Genomic DNA, 20,226 nt, shown 5'->3' on the forward strand with positions numbered 1-20,226 from the left:
GGGGCTCTGCTCTGGTTTTGTGTCTCAGAACACAGGGCCCCTCTGGGTTGCTTTCTCCTTAGGCCACAGGTTGTTGCTGCTGCTTACCCTCCCCTCTCTCCTCCCCAGGTTTAACAGGCAGTGTGTTGTAGATAAGGACAAAAGAAACCAGTGTCGATACTGCAGGCTAAAGAAGTGCTTTCGAGCAGGGATGAAGAAAGAAGGTGGGTTACCGCGGACCCTGTCAGGCCCTTGTTCTAATGCCAGCCACATGTTGGGGGTGACGCCAGTTACACAGCCTGGTTTGGCTGCCTCTACGCTGCCGCCCTCGGACACTTACACACAATTCCACGCCAACTCCCAACTACACACACAGCGCTGGTACCCACAGAGATACGCACCTGCCACACTCTCAGAAACAGGCCATACACCCCACTCTAGTACATACCAGCACAACTACAGGCACTTCCAGAGACATGCTGAGATGCTACAGCCTCCCACCTGCACACAAACCTCTACTTACACTCAGAGACACACAAAATACTTACCGGCACGCCATCACTCCCTCTTCCTCACACTGACACACCCACATACCTTGCACGCACATTCCACTTGCACACCCAGTGTAGCTGTAAACACAGGTATAGAACCAATATATCTGAACCATTTAGAAAAGCTTCTTAATGTCGGTAAAAGCACCAAGCTTCAGAGCCCTGGTTAGTTTGGATACCTCTTTGAGAAGATTGCCACCTAATGAAGATCTTGAGTGCATGAAGCGCATCAGGTCTGATCGCTGTGAAATCAGCTGTCTCTCACTTTCTATTAATTATTTGTGGGGAGGGGGTTGGCTGCAAGTTCTCTCCATCTGGAGTGTCTGATCATTCAGGGGTCAAGTGATTCAGTCACTGGGAATTGATTAGCCAGCAGTTTATCCCATAGGGCTCAGCAGACTTCCCTCATTTGGCCTGTGCCCTAAACTAAAGACTAGGTTATCTAGTTGATTTTCATCTACTTAAGGCCTTCTCTACAATGGAGAATTGTTTCAGTATAACCTAAGGCTACGTCTACACAACAGAGCCTATACCAGCATAACTCCCTAGTGTAGACACAGTGTTCACCAACAGAAGGAATTTTGTTGCTTGACGGTGTGTTTTTTCACACCTCTAACCAACATAGTTACGCCAAAATCAATTTTAAGTGTAAACCAAGCATAAGGTGTGACTTTAAATCAATATAGTAATACTGGTCTAAATCCCTGAGTGGACACTTTTATTCCAGTATAACAGGGTCAATTTGGTTTAGTCTATGTCGCTTGGGAAGAGGCTTAGGCTAAACCAAAAAAGATACTTTTGTAGTGGAATAAAAGTAGCCACAAAGGGAGTTATACTTATATAACTGTATTACCAGTAAAACTTTCCCATGGAGACAAGACCGCAGTAGTGTTTTGTGTCTGCTTCTTTCTGGGATGAATTACTAGGCCTCGTGCTTTGGCATCGAATTTATTGCGCTGATGAGGGAACATGGGGGTGTCCATTTCGAGGAGACAGACATTTTTGTTTTTCAAAACATTGGCCAGCAATTTTTTTTTGCAGCAGCAGCAAAGTTAGAAAATTCTTGATACCCCTGCCCTGAATAGGGATTGGTGCAAAGAGCAATTTTCAATAAAGATCATTTTTGAGTGAATTATCTGCTATATTTTTTATCCTGATGAAGTGCTGGTGGCTTATACATAAGGTCAAATAACTAGGGACATTTTACGCATAAGGAGAATTGCCTTTTCACAAGTTTACTGAAAAGCAAAACTTCATTTGCCCCAGTACTGAGGGAGCCAGTAAAAGGCCCATGTACCACTTAACTCCCACTTAATCTCAAGTGCTGCATAAACCCCACGCTGGCCTTCTGTAGAGAGAGATCAATGTCACCCTAGACACAGGCAATGGCACAATGCCTCCACTCCAAAATGATGCATTTCCACCTTTAAAATAAGTCCCTCATGGAAAGTGGTGATATTTCACCCCCAGTAAAATGTGTGAATGGTCATCAAAATATCCACCATCAGGTGTGGCTACTCACCACAGCCTCGCTTTGCTCCACAAGCTGCCTGCACACCTACCTTTGGGCCCTCGGCAGCATTTCCTGCATCTGTAATGCAGAAGCAAGGGGCCAGTCAGTGGAGTGACATCAGAGGTGAATTTGGTTCTGAAAATGCATAACTTAAAACCCAAAGTTCTCCTGATTCCAGCTTGTGTCCTCTCTACCCCCAGCCCATAGGATAAAGCGACCTCCCAGGATAACAGATGCCTCAAGCTGCTGCAGCAGAAATATGGGCCCTGCCTTCCATGAGGGACATTTCTTCCCATACTAATAGGGACTTGGATAGTGCTAAGAGCTTGGCTTAATTTTGCCTGAAGGACTGAAGAATCCTCTCTCTTTAGAGCCTTCTCCTCTTGTGCTCAAAGCTCTGCTTGTGTCTGTTAATATTCAATAGAAGTCACATTAGGTCCATGACCAGCTAATACTGAGCAAACATTTAGAAAACATCATGGTGTGACTGAACCCCGGGCCCCGGCCACTGATAACAAGCAGCATAACCTTGAGAGCTCCTATTTACAGCTGCTGACTGCAGGGCTTTTATTTCAGCTGAACCTAGTTATTGCTTTTTATCAGGCTGAATTATACATTCAGAAAATACAAATCCAGGAAGCCATAAGCATCATGCAAAGATTATTGTGATACAGTGGATAGATATCTCCTTCTAGCAGATTGCTTGGATGACTGTCTCTCTTCCAGCATGGTTTGCCTACCGCGGATCATACTTGGCACAACTGCCTTTCAGCAGATACTGGAATTCACCTCTTCAGCATTATTGCTCCAACAGCCACCTGCTGACACCCGTTAAACTTACAGCCTGAGCCCTTCCTAGGGACAAACCAACCAGGGAGATATATTAGAAAGAAATATATCTCTCACTGTGACTCTCTTCAGTCTCACACATTCTGTCATACCCAACCAACCCGCGGCCCAATCAGCACACAGCTACAGACATGTGACATCCTCAGGGCCATACAAGTAGTATATATATAGTGTGGATGCAGCCCACATAACACAGAGAGAGCTGCATAGGCAGCCCACAATGGTAAATAGGTTGAGAACCACTGGCTTAGGATACTCTGGGAATAGTTGCTGAAGATGCACAGTCCTTATTTGCAGAAACACCATCATCGTTTCTGTTATCATTCTAGCTAACAGGTGGTTCCCCAAAGCACTATTGTACATCTCTATGCTGCATGAAGGCAAAGGAATATTGGCCAAATTTTCAAAGGCTTCCTAAATTATGTCCACAAAATCTATTGGCACCCAGCTTTTGTGCATGCAGCATAAATAGCTGCATGCCTGATGGCCTGTTGTCACAAGTCAATGTGGAGGTTCCTGATTGTGCTTGCCGCTTAAGAGATTCCTTTAAAATACTGGCACTCTAGCATGAGACCAAGTGAGGGACACCCATTTCTGCATTTGGGAGCAGATACATCACCCATTAAGGTCAATAGGCATTTTTCCATTGACCTCAACGAGCATTGGCTCAAGCCCTTATACTCTGAAATAGCTCAGTACCAAGATGTCCAAACATCTGTTTTAGGCACCCAGGCGAGTCCAAATGTTGAATTAGGCACCACATTTTGGTCACCCATTTTGAAAATCAGGCTCCTCACGTTTCAAACTTCATTCAGCCGCATCCTCGCCTTCCTCCCACTCTGTATAGCTGCGAAACCTTGGCTAAAGAAAGCTGAGCATTTAGTGTGCAAAGGTAACACCAATGAGGCGTGATGGCATTTGGTAAACACATTCCTGGATGAGCTTTGGCTGAGCCAAAATACTTTCTTGCAGCTGTACAAAACGAACGTGATCGAATCAGCACCCGGCGATCCAGTTATGAAGACAGCAGTTTGCCTTCCATCAATGTCTTACTGCAGGCAGAAGTCCTTGCGCAACAGGTACCTCTTCTTTCCTGTGAGCCTAATGCTAAAGCGTCAGGTGCAAAGTGTTCAGCAGAGCCAAGTGAAGAATTTGTCATTGATTCTTGGGTTTCCACCTTGGGTGTGGGACGGGTTGTTATTACTTATCTGCAAACTGAACACCATTTTTCTCCAATGTGGTTGTTATTTGAAACCATTCCTTGGTCTGGAGCTGAGCTGTGAACAGGTTGCTATAAGTACTTGACATTTCAGCTGTTTTGTCTGGACACAAAAGGCCTCATCCTCAGCTGGTGTAAGTTGGTGTAGCATCACTGACATCAATGGAACCATGCTGACTTACACCTGATGAAATTAATAGGCAGCAGTTGTAACAGAAATAAAAGGAAGCATTTCACACAATGCACAGTCAACCTGTGGAACTCATTCCTGGGGGATGTTGAGAAATATAACTGGGTTCAAAAAGGCATTAGATAAGTTCATGGAGCATAGATCCATCAGTGGCGATTAGTCAAGATTGTCGGGGACGCCACCCCATGTTCCAAGTGTCCCTAAAGCTCCAACTGCCAGATGCTGGGACTGGACAAAAGGAGAAGGATCACTCAAAATTGCCCTGTTCTGTTCATTCCCTCTAAGGCATCTGACACTGGCCACTGTCAGACACAGGATACTGGGTTAGATGGTCTGACCCAGTATGGTCGTTCTTATGTTCTTACACCATTTGGAGGTCAGATGGTATGTTTCTATTCCCTGTTTAGACAAGAATAACTCTTGGAATCAGGCTTCCGGTACAAATACTTGTGATTATGAACTCAAGGTTTGCTTTATGCAAATATTCTCTCCAATCTTTGCTTAAAATTCTCTTTTCTGTAAACATTCCTTCCAGGACACTCATTTGCTAGAATAGTCACAGAAGGGGGCCCAGAAAGAGGAAGCAAATTTGTTTAAGAATTTGAATAAATAGTCAGAGGCTTAAAAAATTGACTTTGTCTGGGAAGAACTGAGACCCAGAATTCCAAGAAAGGCAAATATTAGGGATGTTTGTACCAGGCCTCCAGGTCAGAAAGTATTTCTCACAATCTCCTCGCCAACTCTGACAACCCAAAGCTAAAGCATTGGCAATATCCAGCTATGCAATCTTCAGTCCTATGACATAATTCAAACCATTACCACTGCAATGCAAGGGAGGTCATCTTTCAAGACCATGCACCACCCAGTCCATCTCAGACCTGTTCTCCTTAAGCACACTCCCTGCCCTCCCTGCTCTGCAAATGACGCCAGCCTCGATCCCCTCAGAGCCTTTATCTCCTTTGATAGGCATCACCATGTCTTGTTCCATGTTGCTGCTTATACTTGGAATGATCTTCCCAAATTTCCACATTAAACCACCTCCCTCGCCTCATTCAAATCTCTCCTAAGATGGGCGGAGGGAGGATAGGTAAGAGAGGGGGAAATTAACGGGAGCATTAAGGCATGTCCAAGCACAGCAGGGTGACAATTTTCATCCAAAACTCTTTTTTTGCTGATAAGTGCAGATTTAGGTTGATTGAACATTTCATAAATTTGTGTCAAATTTGCCAAATGATTTCAATCAAAACACAAACAAACAAAAACAACCCCACCAAAAAAAAACCAAAAAAACAACAAAAAATTCTGAAAAAAGTTAATTTTTTTTCAATTCTTTTGATTTGAAATGACTTTTCAGTTTGAAATGTATTTCAATTTCATTAAAAAACATATAATAACTTTGTAAAACCTTGAAAATGGAACAAAATGTTTGATCTGAAATTATATATATATATATACACACACACAGTTTGGTTTACCAAAAATTTTGAAAATTTTTCATTTCAGGTCAATTTGAAACAATTTTGTGGTGGTTTTTTTTTTTTTTTGGAACAGCCAGTGCACCGGAAAATCACTTTATTTACACAGCTCCATGTCCAAGCTCTAGGGCTTGATCCTGAGAAGTGCTGAGCATTCCTGGCTTCAAAGGGAGTCAAGGGCATTCAGGATCCCAAAAGAGTGCTCAGCAGCCTACAGGATCAAGGCCCTAGTGAGTAACCATGGGATCTTATAATTGTCCCCTTTGTCCTTCCTTTCCCCTTCCCCCACCTCTGGTCTGGTGATGCTCTCTGCAGAGTGCTGTGCACAATGGATGGGCAAGTTTTTCTAAAGTCACTAATGATTTGGGGTGTGTCTGTCTCAGCTTTTGGGTGCCCAGCTGGAGACAGCTGATTTTCAGATTCTCAGCACAAATCTTGAGGCTCCCCAAATCATGAGTCATTTCTCTCAGTTCAGATCTTAGCTTATTCCATGAGGCTCATTTATGGGCCCTGTCATTATAATAATGAACTCTGTGCTGCAAGGTGAGATAATGGGTCCTCTGGCCACCAGCCTTGCAAGGGAAGAGCATTTTACAATGAGAGGGGAGATTCTGAAGCAGCCTGATCGAGTCAGGTTTGCTGATAAAGCCAGCAGTCACGAAGAAACCCATTGAGCCTGCTCCACTCCAGCAGAGCACGTGCAGACTCATTAAACACTGGGGACCCTAGCGTGCTAATTGGTAACTTTTATATGCCTGGCTAATTAGAACAAGATACTGCTGAGGAGCTGCTTTCTCTGGGATCTCAGGTCACTCACCCAGAAGTCTGTATTTATTTGCTAAGCCTTCCAGGCTCCCTGATTAGGGTAATACATGGTGAGATTTTTACAATCTTATTTATTCAATAACAGTTCCAGAGCTGGAGCGTTTCCAAGAAATGAAACCTGGAAAAAAATGCAGGTGGCTTTCAAACCAGATTTCCGTAGTGAGGCCACTCCGTGAAAGAGAGTGCCAGGGTGTGAGGTGAAAGTGCTGGAATGGACAGGAAAGGAAGCGTTGATGCTGACTGGGATTAGAGAGGGCAAAAGGAGGAGCGTGGTGGATCTGTTTAATCACTCACAAAGGCATGAGGAAAAACTGGTGATTAAAGCCAGATTGTGAAACAACCCAAGTGTGCAACTGTGCATACTAAATGTACACACACTTGTGCATCTGATTGGCATAGGAATTTGCTGCACCTTTTCATGAACATCAGGTTCCTGCACATGCAGATCAGTCATTTGCAAGTGAAATGGCACCACTGGCTTTTGCAATCACAAGTATTTCTGCATGCAGGCTGGACACACAGTGTATTTGTGTGGGCGGGTTTGCACATGCACAGTTTGGCAAATGTTTCTGACTTTAAACTGTGGCTTTAGCATTTCAAATGGAAATTTTAAATTTAGATGCCCTGGTTCTGATCTCACTTAAACCAGCTTTGCACCTGGGTAACTGTCCTCAGTGGAGAGACTCCTGATTTATTTCAGTGTAGGGAGAAGAGAATCAGGTGCTATATTAAATATGTTAATGTTAATGAAAAAAAGCCAGGCAAAGGAAGTGATGTCTCTTTATGGTTGGGTGGCTTGGTAAGTACGGTAACTCTCTGATCCTTGACGGTGGGGAGAAGCTTTTTCACTAACACCAGGACTGGCCTTGATGCCCTCTGCTGAGGGGAAACTGGATTTGTATCAGTGACAGTGCTACAGAAAGAGGGAATGATGGACTCATGTATGGGCCCACATTGGGCCTTGGTGTAAATCCATTGAAACCTGATTTATTCAACAGGAGGAAGAACTCCTTACACTGGACATGTTTCTGGCATGCTTTACAGACCTCTCGAGTCTGATCAGGGAACAACACATTGATAATGGGGGTAGCTGAGCTTTGCTGCTGCTTTATCATTCCCTTCCTCCTGCAATATAGAAAGAAAGCAAATCCTGATCCAAATCCCAAGGTTCTGGGGGGCATATGTGCTAATCTAGGCTCCCAGTTGAGGCCCATCTTAGAGGTAGCTCAGTTGCTAGTAAAGAGCATCACTTCTGATGTCTCAGCTAGGCAGAGGAGGGAAAAGTTCCTGACTCCATTGATATCTACCTACCTTTTAATCTGGTTTTTGATTAATTTCTGTAGAGCCACAAACCTACACGGTACATCAGAGAAGGCAGAAAAGACACTGCCCTCACCTTTCATGGGGCTTTCGTATCTCAGGCTCCTCTGGCTCTGAAATATGCAGATCCTACATGGGTCCCTTCTCACCTTTGCAGATATCATCGCCGGTTTCTGCGATCAGCGGAGACATCCGAGGGAAGAAGATTGCGAACATAACAGACGTGTGTGAATCCATGAAGCAGCAGTTGCTGGTGCTGGTGGAGTGGGCCAAGTACATCCCAGCCTTCTGTGAGCTTCCTCTAGATGATCAGGTTAGTGCTGCCATTTGATCGCTCCCAGTTCTTTCTAGTGGAGGTTAATCTGTGGCCAAGAGGAATGGCCCGGATCTGCAAAGACGTTGCACATTGTTCACCCAATTATCACAACTGCATAAGCAGATCAGATAACTGCAAGCATACAATACTAGCACTGGCTATTTGCATGTACAATTAATCAGTCTGTTTGCACAATCACTGTAACAATGCGCTCAAACTAGACACATAATTGTGCACACATTTTGCAAGCAAAATTTTGCATAGGCAGAGGGTTGCTTAAATCATTGGTCAATGCTACTGCAGCACTTTGAAAACCTATACTATACAAATGTTATATACAAATACAAATGCTATACAAATGCTGTATACAAATGCTTAGGATAATTAGACTGATTAGGTACAGTATATTGCCCTAAAGTTTGTAGGTCTTTCTGTTGCCTACATTTAAAAATATCTATCTTTAATTCATGGTGTCATGTTATTGATAGTGAATTATAAATTATACTAAAAAGGTGCTTAAGATCCCAAACCAACAGCAGCATCTCTGTGCATACTTAAAAATTACAAATATATTTGTATTTAAAGCAAGATATTAAAGTAGCATTTGCTACTTACTGAGACCAGCGTAGGGGGCTCTGCATTCCCCCTGTAACAACTGAACCATAAAACCTAAGGGTACGTTTACACTGCAGGCACAGAATGTGATTTCAGACATACCCTACCTAGCTTTAATCTAGCGAGCTCAGGTCCCGGAGTGGTGAAGCCGTGGCAGCCCGGGCTTCAGCACAGGCTGGCCACCCATGTAAGGACCCAAGGTTCCAGGAGGGCTTGTCTATTGCTATTGGTACCCACATTAGCTAGATTGAAGCTATCTTGGGTATGGCTACATGAGCTGCAATCATACCCTATGACTGCCGTTTAGACATGCTCTAAAACAACCTCAGTGGCACAAGGAAAGGCTCGGTGTTGAGGGCTATATTTCAAAGTTGCGTGCAACTGATGCACTGGTGAAAAAGCACAGATTGCCATGTTTATGTGCACTTGCTCAAAAAACACGCACGTGAATGTGAGGGTGTGCTGGGAAAACTAGTGCGAGTCCATTTCTGCGGATGGCTCACCGTGACTGTAATGGGGCAGCAGGATGTTTCCAAGTTCATTGTTTTTTGTTCACAAACCTGAAAAGGTCCTGTTCACCCAGGAGCAGGGACCAGGCCAGTGACCTCCGGATCTGGCGGTCGTTTTTACAGAATTAGAAGATTAGGATATTTAGAAAGTGAAAATGCCCAGCCAGACAAGAAAACCCTCAACCATCTCCCAGTTCAGATCACTGGGAAGGCTGCATATTTTACAGCCTTTAGGAATGCTCCCACCTCTGTCCATCTGGGCGTAGCGTTGCACTATTTACAGTAATAAGCAGTATGTTAAGCTCCAAAGGCAAAATACACTTGGAAATCACAGCAAACAAAATGGCGTCCAACAGCAAATTATATTTACCTAGCAAACAGGCTCCAGCATATAGACGGCTGGATGCAGCTACTGCACTATCAAGTCTTTCACTGCCACTTGGAAAGGACGCTGTAAAACCCAGTTAATGCTTCATAAGATCCACAGCAGTTTGCATGGGAACCCTTCTCGCCAGGTGTCTTGGGCTCAGCAGTGGGAAATTTTTAGAAAGGAAATAACCAAGGATTATTAATAACCAGAATTATGGAATTATGGAAATAACCAGATTGTCTGACCCTTGTATTCACACTGATGAGAGGCTATTCACATGATGTATTCCATGCCCCAGGCCCACTGAGACTCCTGGTCTGAGAACTGCTTATCAGCATAAGGGGCTCACAATGTGGCTCAACGTCAGGGAAAAATCCAGCAGGAAAACTTTGGGTTGTTTTTTTCTGAAATAAAAAAAATGTACATTAAAAATACAGACCCTCGATTAGATCCACATTTTCAAAGGAGAATGAACCACATGACAGCATGAGACCCACAACCAAAGAAACATGGCAGAAAAAATGTGTGGGAGCCCTGAATAGAAATGCCAGTGAGCGCACAGCCGGAAATGGGCAGAAATGCCTGTGAGCGGCTGCATGGCAGACACTAGAGCTGGTCAAAAAATGTTTCACCAGAGCAGTTTTCCATCAGAAAATGCAGTTTTCACTGAAATCAAAATGTGTTGGGGGAACACGTCAGTTTCAGTGAAACATTCGACAGGAAAAAGTCAAAATGAATTAATGGTGAAACACGCTGGTCTGATGATAAGGTAAAAATACTTCATTTCAGCCTTCTCATTTTGATTCATTTTGTATAGACTTTTATATTAGATTAAAATATTCATTTTAATAGTATATTGGTATATATTATATTTAATATTTTAATCTAATATAAAAGTCAAAATGAACCAATGTTAATGAAACAAAAAACCTTTCAACCTTAACAACATAATTTAACATTATTGAAACAAAAATGTTTCAATGGTTGTGAATCAGAAATGCTGGAATTTTCATTTCACAGGAAATCTTGAAACTTCAGCTTTTCGTTCCGAAGCAGAAATTTTTTTTTTAATTTCAGAATTTCCTGCGGAATGGAAATTCCAGTTCCATCCAGCTCCAGTAGCCACAGACAGCTGCAGTTACACAAGAAATTGGGTGACTGCACACATTTGGCCATCTGCACATGCCCTGCACACTGTGTTGCACAAATGAGGGTTTCCCAGCACCTTGAAGCATTCACCCTTTTTGCAGAAACCCTTATTCTATTTATTTGCATAATGCCTTTGTACCCTCAAGTGTCAGCATCTTTTCTAATCAGAGCTTTGTTCTCCCCAGTTTGCATTCTCTTGACATTTATCGTAGAGTGAGGCTTCCCTTGGCTTCATCTGATGCCGAGAGATAACACCTTGGAAACCTGTGATATGTCCCTGCTCATTAGCTTCCTTCTCCTTTTCTTTGCCCTCTGTTTGTTCAGCACATAGAGGCTGGATCATCCCCATCAGGACACACTTTTCCGAGTCTCTCCATTAATGTTTAATAGTTGTTTTCTTCAACCAAGATCTCTGGCTGGCTATTAAGAAGCAGCTGGGCCACATCGTCCAATGGTTAACCTTTGTTTCTACAAAAGCTTTGAAATTGTTAACAAAAGTGGGCAAAAGATCCGGGACATTCTCCGGAACCACTCAGGGGTGTAAAATGAAAAACGTCAATCATTAATGTCACGGCAGAAAAACATCTCTTTGCCTTCATTGGTTCAAACTGTCCATTGCCACTGGGGCAGCAAATGACCAGATGATCCCACCCGCTGGTGGGACATAGCATATGAAACGGTGACCCCACCCGCTGGTGGGATGTAGGGCATGAGATGGGGACCCCATGCACTGGTGGGATGTAGCGTATGAGATGGTGGCCCCTCCCACTGGTAGGACATCGGGGTGACATGGAAATGATCCTACTCACTGTCGTGATGGAGAACATGAAATGGGAACCACCCTCTCCCCTTGCATGAATGAATTATGCAGGAGTGACCCTATTCCCCCCTTTACTCCTAGCATGGCACATGTCGTGCAGGAGTGTATTGGTGTGACAAGTTCTGCGAGTGTTGTCAAAATGTAAGAAAAAGACAGACCCCTCAGGTATCTGTCAGAGTCAGGTAACCCCCCACCAGGCTGGGTCACAGACCCTTTGAGGTTTGATCCCTTCTTGTGATGCCTGTCTGTTCCTGAGCCAGTGGTTGGCTGCTCTGTGGGGTGATTCCGTCTCTCTTTTTCCTCCCCGGGTCAGTCACAGTTTCTCCTAATCACTTTTATGGATCCTGACAACCTTCTTGCCCTTCCGTATACTTGGGACACTGGTGCAGGAAGCATCTCTCTCCCTCAGTTTCTGCTGCCATGCTGGGTGCACAGTTGCTTCTCAGACTGGGCTTTGCATCTCCCGATTTCCACCTCACGTGTGTGGTGACCATTTGGGAGTGGCTGTCTTAGTGCTGCACATAGTGGTGCAGGGAAGTGGACAAGAGTTCTGTGCAGGGATCTGGACCAGTCCAGCTTGCTGCTCGCTTTGACTCATATATGGGCGTTTCAGGTGCTGGTCTAGTATTTTGAGCAGCTTTCGGTTTAGGTTGTGGGCTCCCTGGCCTAGGGTTGGAGGTGTTGCATCTGAGAAGCAGAGAAATGCAGGAGTACATTGGGTTTGGATCCCCTCTTTTGAACCCCGCATATAACGGGGAGAGGACCCCACTCCTCTGCCTGCCGTGCGCAGTACAGGAGGGGGGCACTTCCTCCATATTCTTCTTAAGTGGAATCAAAGCATTTGCCCCCTTTCCCAGTCACCCAGGTAATACGTCTCTGTCCTTGCAGGTGGCATTGCTGAGGGCACACGCAGGGGAACACCTGCTCCTGGGAGTTGCCAAGCGGTCCATGGTGTTCAAAGACATCTTGCTGTTAGGTAATCCACTTCTCCTCTCTGCCAGGATGCGGCTGCTGCTTCCTCTAGTAAAGCAGATGCACTCACACAGGGGTGTCCTATTTATGGATTTGTGGGGGATGGGCATTTTATTTTGTCCCCGATCATTGTTTTGCTGAATGGCGTGTTGGCTCTTGCATCCAGGGAACCAGCACTGGCCTGGTGTTTGGTGCTTTAGAGCTCAGGGCTTGGTTCACATTTCCGCCCTTCGATCCCCGTGCAGTGCTCTGGCAGGGCACAGGGGCCTACAGGTCACTGACATCCCCATTAAGACCCCATTATGCTGCCAGAAAAGAGGCCTTAGTGTGAGAAACAAAGCCTCCATCTTCATTCAGCTTTCCCTTGCCGCAATGATCTTCCTTTGCCCAGTAATGGAGTGAGAAGAGGCTGCTTAGAGTCACCTAGGTCAGCATTTATGGCCAGCACCTACCTTCTGCTATAGGAGAGGAAGACAGTGGATGTAGGTAGAGACAGGCCCATTTATTGTTTAGGGATGGGTGGAAGAGAAAACTTCACTTCTCGCAGGTGGGTTTAGTCCTGTCATGAGGTAGGTAAAAGTGCAGTGGCTAAATCTCCGGGCTGTTGTGCTCATTAGGACACCACTAGCATGTTGCTCGGTACACTGTCCCAGAGTCATGATACCTGTCCCATGCACGGCCCACCCATGGGGAGCAGCTTTGTGATGTCCAAGCGCCAGCATGGGGGCATAGAGATCAACGCTCGGTTGGGAAGTGGGGTCAGTGTGAACATGCCAACAGCAGCTGTTCTGAAAAACAGCTCCTCTGCATGGCTACCACAAAAGTGCCACCCTCTGAGCTGCCTCTGGGGCCTGGTGCACACACAGCCCACCACTTCACTAACAGGTGGGCTCACATCTCAAGGTCTGTCCAGCCCTGCTGATGAATGGCCAGAAATCAGTGAGGTGTTGAGGGTTTTCTCTAGCAAAATTTGGAATTTAAGAGAGAGGCTCAGCCCTTGCCATCTACAAAGGATCCTGGGTGCTTGCTTGATTCAGGAGCCCAGAGTGATGTGTCCCCGCTTAGGTTCATAGTCACACACCACACTTAATCCTAGCTTTGGTCATCTGGGGTTAGGAGTAAATGTGTGAAGCCCTGGTCAGCCTTGTAAGCCTTGGTGGATGTAATAAAGTCTGAGGAGCTCAGGCACCTCTTGTTGCTGGTTTGATCATGAGCAGCAGAGAATGCTGATGATATATTTATATTGCATTCCTAAAGGAAATGACCACATAATCCCACGGAACTGCCCTGAGCTGGTGGAGGTGAGCCGTGTGGCTATCCGAATCCTCGATGAGCTGGTCCTGCCGTTCCAGGAGCTGCAGATTGATGATAACGAATACGCCTGCTTGAAAGCCATCATCTTTTTCGATCCAGGTAGGCCCAAACCTTCAACAATTAGCCATCAGAAAGGATCTACTCTTACAAAACCCAGAGTGGCCACCACATAAAAGCTCCCCCCTTTCTCACACTAGCCATCTGGCGCAGTGTTGGTGGGTTGGACCTGGTTTTCTCACGGTGGTTTCTTCAGTGCTTTCAGGGCCTTTTCAGGTCCCAAACTCCCTTTCAGGACCCAGAAGATGACCCTGTGTCACCTTGCATGCTGCTGGCACTTGGATACAGTGAGATAGTGCTGGGCCTGTCATGACTGTGGAGTTTGACCCCCTGCATACAGTTAAAAAGGCAGCAGCCCTGGTTGGCAAGGATTGTTACTAGCAGAGTTTGGTTAGGTGCTCTGGGAAGGTGCTGGTCCCATAGTGTTCCCATGGGATCAATAGCCATGCTTCATGCTCATGAACCACAGGAGTCCCAATGGAACTGGGGCAGAGCTAGTGTCACCCCCTACCTGCACCCACGTGTCTGTGTCAGGAGGCTGGGAATGCAGAGGGATTCCTGAGGAATTTGGAGAAGGGAGGATATTGCTGCTAAGATCCATGGCAAGGCAATGGCTAAACCATAAGTTTAGGAGAGATTCTCTAGGATGGTACAGTCCTTTCATGCTGCTCTGGGAGCACAAAGGGGCTAGAGTCTGGCCTTAAATAGCCAGCAGAGAATTCTCCTTGCAGAGGGGAACTCTCTACTCATCTAAACCTGCAGAATGGGGCTCCTCTGCCAGCCCACCGCCTCCTCCTTCGTGGCGGGGAGCGTGCCAGGTGAGGGAGGGGGCCTGTCAAGGCAGGCCAGGAGGTAATAAAAGTAGATCTGTGCTACACTGAGCCCTGCTGGTGTTAGGTGCATTAGGGACCTTACACAAGTGGTATTAGTTAGGGCAATTCTTAGGCATGATTCTGATGCTGGGCCAAGGTTGGTGCAGAATAATGGAGGCATAACTGGCTTACTGATGTCTCCCTGCCTCTGTGCCAAGTCGCAGCACACTGCCCTACAAAAGGAACCATGAAATGTCTATAAAAACAGATTGGAGGGAACCAGAGAGATAGCACGTGCCAGGCTGAGCCCAGGGCTCATTGCCCTGGAGAGGGGCTCTCCCTTGGGAAACAGACCTCCATTTTTTGTCTCATGGCTTGTTTCAGATGCTAAGGGGCTGAGCGACCCCACCAAGATCAAGCGGATGCGGTACCAGGTGCAGGTCAGCCTGGAGGATTACATCAACGACCGGCAGTATGATTCGCGGGGCCGCTTTGGCGAGCTGCTCCTCCTGCTACCCACCCTGCAGAGCATCACCTGGCAGATGATTGAGCAGATTCAGTTCGTCAAACTCTTTGGCATGGCCAAAATTGACAACCTGCTGCAGGAGATGCTGCTGGGTGGTGAGTATCTGTCCTTAGCCTCTGCAACCCTGATCTTCAGCACAACCCCATCAGCCCCTCGTCACAGGTAGGGAAAGAGCTGGGATCAGTATGGGGAGTGTCCATGGGTCCCAGTCCTGTGCTCAGACCTCCTGGTGCAGACAGTCAAGCAGAACAACCCAAGTAGATCATCTATCTTCATTGAGAAGCTGCCACTTGTGTTTGATATAATTGCCTCCCCCCTGCCTGCAGCTTGCCTGGTGTTTCAGGCAGCACATGCTGGGTAATAATGGGAGAGCATTCCACTCTTATTAAACAAAACTGGCTGTTTACGCAACTATTTACAGAGCTGCAGGTTGGCATTCTTAGCCATGAGCACACAGACTGACTTCCTCGGGCCACCTCCAAACCAAACCCTTCCCTCCTGCAACCTGGGCTACTCCCAAGTTCCATGCAGGCTGCTACATGCAGCGAAGGTGCTGCTTACTTCCCAACTGGAGCAGCTGCTGAAGAGATAACAAATTGCCCCTCTGTCCTTACATCGCCCCCGTGCACATTCAGAGGCTGCATCTCCTAAGAGACAGTGTTAGCTACTTACCCAAGTCCCGGTTACCCTGAGAGTCATGGGAGCAATACATGTATTAAAGGGGAATGGAAAGATTTGGTTAAAAGCATGGCCCAACTTTACTACTAGCTGCTGAAAGCTCAGATAACCTGATGAAGGGCATATAATGGAGCAGCAGTTTGCCCCTGTGCCGCCCCTGCATGTAGAACTTCCCTTGCAGCCCAGAAGGAGAGGAGAGTGACACTGACTAGGATGAAGTGCAGTGGGTGCTGCTGAAGGAGGCAGAGCAGCACCAAGGTGTGGTCTCAGTGGAAGACAGGGAGGGAGTGTGTCCCAGTCATTTGCACAATAATGCAGTTGGAATTACTGGCCTGGCTATGAACGTTTGGCCCTCTGGGTCTATGCTCTTTTGGACTGTCGCATGCTTTCCCCTTCTATCCTGTTGGCGATTACTGACACTGAAATGCTTCTAGGTTCATCGAGTGAAACGCCCCATGCTCACCACCCTCTGCACCCTCATCTGATCCAGGAGAATCTGGGAACAAACGTCATCGTAGCCAACATGATGCCTGCTCAGATGCACAATGGGCAGATGTGTAAGTATTCCTAACATGACTGACAGCTGCCCAGAAAGGCCTTGTTTGTCTGGAATAAAGCTAAATGGAATGAATCAAAATTGTAACAATCCAGCAGACTTTCCAGGGTCACCCCAATGGTGGCATTTTCTACACGGCAAAGACACCTTAATGCAAGACAAGTACAGTGGTGATGAGACTGCTGGGAACTCCTGTACAGAAAGGACAGACAGACACATAGGGAGGTGGGTAGGTGAAAGTAGATTAGATTGAGTGCTTGATTCAACTGGACACTCCCTAGCAGATTGTAGTTTTTACAGTAGCTCTAATCTGGGAACTAATGGTCCTGTCCAATGCTCCGTGAAATCAACAGAAAGACTCCTGAGTGCTGATTGGATCGGACTCTAAAAGACCAGGCCTTGTACCTCTGGTGAAAACCCAGTAAAATCTCTATTAATGTTTTCACTGTCTTGGCCTCCCCATTGTCCTTCTGTCCAAAGAACCCAGCATAACGGGGGGTTGAACACTGGGGTGTTGCATTTGGCCACAGCATAAAGCTAGATCTTGGAGATGATTCATTCAAACCCAACCTAGAAGGTGAACTTTAGTGCAGAGTAAAAGGTGAGCACAGAACCCTTGATCCTGTGCGTGTTCCTGAGGACTCCCCCAGCGACTCTAACAGCATGCATATGTGGCCGTCTGTGCTGGAGTCTGTGGTGCAGCGTAAGTGGCAACATGTGCACACCCTACTGGAAACCGTTGAAGAGCAGTTGGCCTCTCTTGCATCTGTAACCCTTGTGCCAGGGCTAGAAGAATCCCTACCCAGGTCCTAAGCCCCTCCCCTCACTCTGGAGTATTTGGAATCTGTATCCAGATCTGAATGTTGCGTCTTGCATCCTAGTAGTCCCATAGCATCTGCTGTTTCTGCCTTTGTAACATAGCGTTTCTTTCTGCAGCCACTCCAGAAACTCCACAGCCTTCTCCCCCTGCAGGCTCAGGATCTGAGCAATACAAGCTACTCCCAGGGGCCATCGCTACTGTAGCAAAACAGCCAACCTCAATCCCGCAACCTACCATCACAAAACAAGAGGTCATCTAGCATCTCCCAGAAGGAAACCAGCCTGTTTTAGAAAGACTGTGAGGGGGAAAACCCCAGAATGACTGTCCCAGTGAAGACAGAAGCTATCGGCAGATTCACAGGCACAAACACATTGGCTTGTTTATTGGAATACAGCAAAAGGCGTCTTTGTGCAGCTAGAGAGAGCATGTGCCATGGTCCAGCTAGAGTTACATACCTGGGAGTTAAAGCCTTAGTGAAATCTTTAGTTCTAAGACGAAAGGCCAGAACCTAAACTTATGCCTGCTGGTGACTCTTTTGAGATTTGCATTGACTGGCTGTGAGGTTGCACCTGGCCATTTCTTTACTGCCTCTGAATGGGTTCAAAGCAAACCAGACACTACTGAAAAAAATGACTCACACAATAAAGACATTGCATCTGAAGGAAGGGCAGAGATGCCTCCTGTTGTCTTTAAAGTTCCTCAAAATAGTCCCGAGTTGCAGCCAATGTTAATGGAGCAAGAAATTATCTGGAAAGCATCATTCCAGGGGCAGAGGATGGGAGTTTGCAGCCGTTAGTGCTGAAATAATTGCTCCTAGTTGCCTCCACCACAGCTCCAACACCTAGGGCTGGGGAGAGGGACAGTAGAAGCTGGTGTCCTGAATGTTTTCAGTGATGACAAAATCCTGCCATACAAACGTATGCCTTAATTCCTGGAATAACGAACCCTTATGACAACATTTAGGCAAAGCCTGGTCCACTTGGTGAGTGAACTGGGCTTGGAAATCATTGGCACCTCTGGATTCCCTGCCATTTCTGACTTTCCATGTGTTGGGATGCTGCTGGGATTGATTATCCCAGCACTATATTCTCTCCCCAGGACAGAAACCGAAGGAGGCCAACGGCAGCAAATTCTTCTATTGTGCTCACACTGCATCTTTGTTAATTGGAATGATGGGGGGACACAGGATTCAGTAGATATCAGCGAATGGTCTTGGGAAGAACGGATATGGGGGACAATATTTACTGAGCACCCTGAAAAACTGCCCAGACCTCACCAGGATTATTGCTGGGATCCCATGCATGTCCGTGCCTCCTAGTGGTACTCACACAGGTTAACTATGAGCAAAAGCTTATTTGCAGACTGTTTGCGGGAGATTAGTGTGGGAGGAGGCATGAATGGGAGTGGGGAGGATTCAGAGATTGAGAGATGGGTCTAAAACACAAAGAGTGGACAAGGATCTCATGTTCCTCAAGGCTTGGATGGGGCCCATCTTTAATCCAAAATGATTAATTATAACCTGCCTGGTGCAATGTGGACTTTTCCTACACCACAGTGTAATTGGTTGATCACAGATTTTTAGGGTTTTATAGTGTGTCGTGACAGTCCAAATGGCACAGACCTTCAAAGCATGAGGACAATTAGAAAACCATGGAACCTGGAGCTCTACCGTGATGTTCTCAAGGGGTCAGAGAGAGACATTTTATTATGTAAATGCCCCTCCTAGCCCCTGGCATGTGCCCTTGCCATAGAAGCTCCCTGGTTTCACTTTGCCTGTGTTTTTCTTTTGCTCACTGAAGCCTATTGGTGCTATTCTCTGCAGCTTCCCCCACCACAGGGAAAGAAGGCCATGAAGCTAGCAATTTCTCTCTCCGTGAGAACTGAAATCATCTTCTGAGGAAATACTAGCTTTTTCTGACCACAAACTGTATTTCTGTGAGGTCTTGGCTATGTGGGAACATCAAGAAATGGTGGAGTCACAACTCCCAAAAGCTCTTGGGACAGATCCCCAGCTGGTGTAAATGAGAGCTCCTCTGATTTACACCTGCCACGGATGAGGCCCCTGGATTTCGAATGCAAAAACCAACACCTCGCCCCTGCATGTGGGTATCAAAATATTGTATTGAATTTGTCTGTCGGCACTGTGCTGAGTAATTTATTGCAATGATGATGCTAATCATTTTCCATACATTATTTTGTAAATCACATTGATTATTTATGATCGGGAAATTAAATGCGAACAACTTAATAACCAGACCGTCTTTTCCAACTGCAGCAACTTGTTCTGTATGTAGAGATAGTGTGTGGGGACTATTTCTCGGTGCACATTTCAGTCGCACCAGACATCCCCAATACGGTACATTAATTTTTGCTGGTTACTGCCTTCCAATGGAAACAGAGGAATATTTCTTCACTAGAGTTTGTATTACTAAAAAAAGAAATAAATGCAAAAATATTTTCTAACTTTTCCTGGACAGATGGATTTTTTTTCTTCTGGGACGATAAATCTAAACCCCCCAGATTCCAGTTAACTCTGGCATAAGGGAGCATGCATACCTTTGTCTTTCCAGTTACACCAGGCCTGAATTTGACCCATAAACCAAATTGGCCTTCAGCAGTGTTGCCGGTTCTCACAATTTTATCACAAGGCTCACAATACTGGGTTTTTTTCTTCAAGTCCCAGATGCTGGAAGCATAGAATTGCATTTTAAAAAGTAAATTTCTAGCCTTTGTGGTGGCAGAGAAAAGCTTAAAAACATGAAACAATTGCGCCCTGAAGGTTTAAAAACCT

The 20,226-nt window shown here is 45.9% G+C and overlaps 1 protein-coding gene across 2 annotated transcripts in view; it reads left to right on the plus strand.

Moving 5' to 3' along the window:
* Positions 1–19,902, plus strand: part of HNF4A (hepatocyte nuclear factor 4 alpha) — a 30,680-nt gene extending 10,778 nt beyond the window's left edge. For both annotated transcript variants that reach the window (XM_067554345.1, XM_067554346.1), the window contains exons 3-10: positions 109–203; positions 3,865–3,971; positions 8,079–8,234; positions 12,589–12,676; positions 13,930–14,085; positions 15,240–15,476; positions 16,494–16,616; positions 17,552–19,902. In XM_067554345.1, the coding sequence (XP_067410446.1) occupies positions 109–203; positions 3,865–3,971; positions 8,079–8,234; positions 12,589–12,676; positions 13,930–14,085; positions 15,240–15,476; positions 16,494–16,616; positions 17,552–17,694 (1,105 nt within the window). In that variant the 3' untranslated portion in view covers positions 17,695–19,902. The remainder of the gene's footprint in view (positions 1–108; positions 204–3,864; positions 3,972–8,078; positions 8,235–12,588; positions 12,677–13,929; positions 14,086–15,239; positions 15,477–16,493; positions 16,617–17,551) is intronic.
* The last annotated feature ends 324 nt before the right edge of the window (positions 19,903–20,226 follow it).

The sequence above is a fragment of the Emydura macquarii genome, unplaced genomic scaffold, assembly GCF_026122565.2.
Source record: "Emydura macquarii macquarii isolate MOO-44397 ecotype Brisbane River unplaced genomic scaffold, CSIRO-AGI_Emac_v2 contig_1483, whole genome shotgun sequence".
NCBI classification, from domain to species: Eukaryota; Metazoa; Chordata; order Testudines; family Chelidae; genus Emydura; species Emydura macquarii.